Raw genomic sequence first — 3,310 nt, 5'->3', positions numbered from 1 at the left:
TTACCCCATTTTTACAGAAACGGTATCATTCAGAAACACTATCCTGAACCTTGTTTTTTTCTACTAAATATACGCTGGAAATCAGTCTGTATAATATATAGAAATTTCTCATTCTGTTTTATGATTTATGTGCCCATAATTTATTTAATTAGTCCTCTACTGAAGGACATTTTGTATATTATTTGCCATTACAAATGATGTTTCACTAACTATCTTGGTGTATCTTTGAGATAAACTCCTAAAACATAGTATTTGGTCAAAAAGTGAAAGCATACGTAATTTGTTAGATATTGTCAAATTCCTGTCAATAGCATTGTGCAATTTGTATACACGCGCCAGCCATGTACTGATGATGAGGCTCATTTTCAAAAAGTATGTTTACCGATTTGATAGGCAGTTCTGAGGCAGGAGTTCCATGGGCCTCACTTGCAAAAACATAATTTAGAAAGTACTTATGATAAAAGAGATCAGAATGAAGAGGTGAATTATATCTGTGTTTAGATGTTTTATCCGATTTATGGAGAAAAAGATTTACAATTCATGACATTTATTGTATTAGTACAGTAAAACTCACAAATACCCAAAGTGATGAAAGCATCCCCGTCTGTAACACAAACCTAGGACTTTTAAAAATAGCAAGCCACAAAAGAAAGAGGATGATAAAGTACAGCAGTATTGTGGCATTCTTGTGGGGTCTAGTATCTGATAGGAAAAAAATTGACTCATTTGAAATATGGTATTGGAGGAGAGTTCTGTGGATACCCTGGACCCCAAGAAAGATGACCAGGTGAGTCCTAGAGCAAAGTAGGCCTGAAATATCATTGGAGGCACAAATGACAAAACTGAAGCTGTCTTACATCAGGCACATCCTGAGAAGGCAGGGTTCTTTCGAAAAGACAATAATGCTGAGAAAAATAGAAGGCAGCAGGAAAAGAAGACCAAATATGAGGTGGGTAGACTCTGTAAAAGAAACCACAAGAATGAGTCCATAGGAGCTGAGCAGGGCTATGGAGGACAGGACACAGTGGACATCACCCATTCATAGGGTTGCCAGGAGTTGGAATTGACTCAATGACACATAACACACGATAAACATGTATAGATATTTCTGCACTATTATTATTGGAGACTGACAACTGCTATCTAGACTATAAATGAAGGAAAATATAGCAAACAGAACAGGCAATTTTACTGACTTCTGTGAAATTCACTTGGTAACATTTAGAAGATGATGGGCAGATGCCTAAAATTGTGGAGATAGTGAAGAATGTGCACGCTGAGAATATTAGGAGCGATAAAGTAAAATGTTAGTGCTTCATTTTTAAGGGACAAGGTGGTTTTTTTGTTTTGTTTTTTTTGCTTTGCTTTCTTTTACCGAGGCTGACAAATTTATAGTACATCCTGTTTAAATCCAGTAACTATTCCACTCATAATCTAAGCACTTTGAGAGACTGCTGTTGTTTTTTTAAGTTCCACCAAAGTATCTTAATGATAATTATCTTGTCTAGATATTTTTTTGCACTTACGTTGCCCTGTTTTCCTTCTTGGTTCAGCTCTCGTCCAGTCTGTGAGTTCAAGTTCATGCTTGGCACCTCTAGCCCCCCAACTCCGTAAAGACTGTCACCCTGATCCCGGAGCTTCCGAAGCCAGTTGTCTGGCCAGGAATTGCTGTTGGTCTCCATGGAAAACCCCAGGCATCCCTTGGTGCTTTGAGAAGGTGGATTCGTGTTCTGTAGTACCTGAACCCCAACGAATTGATTGTCATCCCGAGTCAGGAGCCAATGAATCTGCCTGTATGAGCCGAGGATGTCATTGGTGTGCCTCCGAGAACACCACCGCTCCGTTTTGTTTCTATAACTCCAAAGAAGAAGCCACTTGTTCCATGAAATTTCCCATTCAGAACCGCGTTGATTGCCATCCTCAACCAGGAGCTTCTCGAGAAGTCTGTGAAGCTAAAGGCTGTGTCTGGTGTTCTACAACCGTCGCCAATGTGCCCTGGTGCTTCTACCCTGCCGATGGTCCACATGGCTACACCATGAAAGATGTGCCTCAAAAAACAGCTCAAGGATGGAGGTATACACCTTCCAGAGCTATTAATAACCACTTCTACCATCAGAACTGTCTGATGCAGCCTCATGGGTTTGTTTGGTACACATATCACCTCAGAGATTTCATTCTATTTGTATTGGCTCTATCCTGAGAACTCTGAGCCTTCATGGTGAATCAGAAAGCCTAAAAGACATCATGGCTTTTTGCTTCCTAATTGTTTTTACTTCAAAATCACTGTCAGACTCCCCTGTTGAAGAGTAGGTTACGCCTCTCTTTCTTGTTTCTCAATCAGTTGTGTGGGCTCTGCCAAATAGCCGGAAACACTCATTATTTTGTGGGCTGGGATGATTCCTTGCAAATAGGTTAGGCTATGGTAAAACTCTTGTCTTTTGTGCGATCCTGTCAATCTTTTCCTCTTTTTGTTGCATATCTTTTGTGAAGCATGACACAGCACTTAATTTTCGGTGAAATGATATAGAAAGTCAGAATGAAAAATTGCCCCCAACAGCCACTATTCCAGAACATCAGAAATTATACTTTAACTAAGAGTACTTCCTCTCATTAATAAGTGCAAAAATAACTCAATCACAAATGATAGGCTTAACTTTTTAAGGAGAACAGAATAAATTGTCGTTTTCCTTTCATCAAGATTCTTAAGAGAAAAGCCACATTTAGTAGGTTAAGTCTCACTTAAAAAAACACATTCCTATACTGATTTTCAGAGACTAGATCTTGATTTTGAAGATACTTTTTGGACAGTGTATGGAATGTATAGAATTCTGGCATTTACTCAGTTGGACCTCCACAGAGCATTATGAAAGTTGACTTTACTTCAATTTCCATTTGGAATTTATGAGCTATTTTCTCTTTACATTGCTAGACCAAGGCTGGAAACTGTGTCAAAATGTGTTTTCCATTTATGTTTTTCACCAGACAGTGATATAAAATGTAGTGATGGTGGTTAGGAGTAGGGATTTGGAGAACCATTCTCTTTAAAGACAAAGACAAGAAATGACAGTTAAGACTCTAGCTCAGTGGTTCTCAACCTTGGCTGCACATTAGAATCACCTGGGAATCTTTTTAAAATCCTGATTTCTGGGCCTCATCCTCTGGAAATTCTGTTTCTTTGTTACGGGGGGGGGCCACAACATTAGTAACAAAGAAACAGAATTTCCAGAGGATGAGGCCCAGAAATCAGGATTTTAAAAAGATTCCCAGGTGATTATAATGTGCAGCCAAGGTTGAGAACCACTGACCTAGA

The 3,310-nt window shown here is 39.0% G+C and overlaps 1 protein-coding gene across 1 annotated transcript in view; it reads left to right on the top strand.

Moving 5' to 3' along the window:
* LOC102254846 (sucrase-isomaltase, intestinal) overlaps positions 1–3,310 on the top strand; it is an 81,777-nt gene that overhangs the window by 1,401 nt on the left and 77,066 nt on the right. The window contains exon 2 of the mRNA XM_005881677.2: positions 1,554–2,073. Coding sequence (XP_005881739.2) covers positions 1,554–2,073 — 520 coding nt within the window. The remainder of the gene's footprint in view (positions 1–1,553; positions 2,074–3,310) is intronic.

This window comes from Myotis brandtii, unplaced genomic scaffold (genome assembly GCF_000412655.1).
Source record: "Myotis brandtii unplaced genomic scaffold, ASM41265v1 scaffold686, whole genome shotgun sequence".
NCBI lineage: Eukaryota > Metazoa > Chordata > Mammalia > Chiroptera > Vespertilionidae > Myotis > Myotis brandtii.
This window is presented reverse-complemented; position numbering and strand designations above follow the sequence as displayed.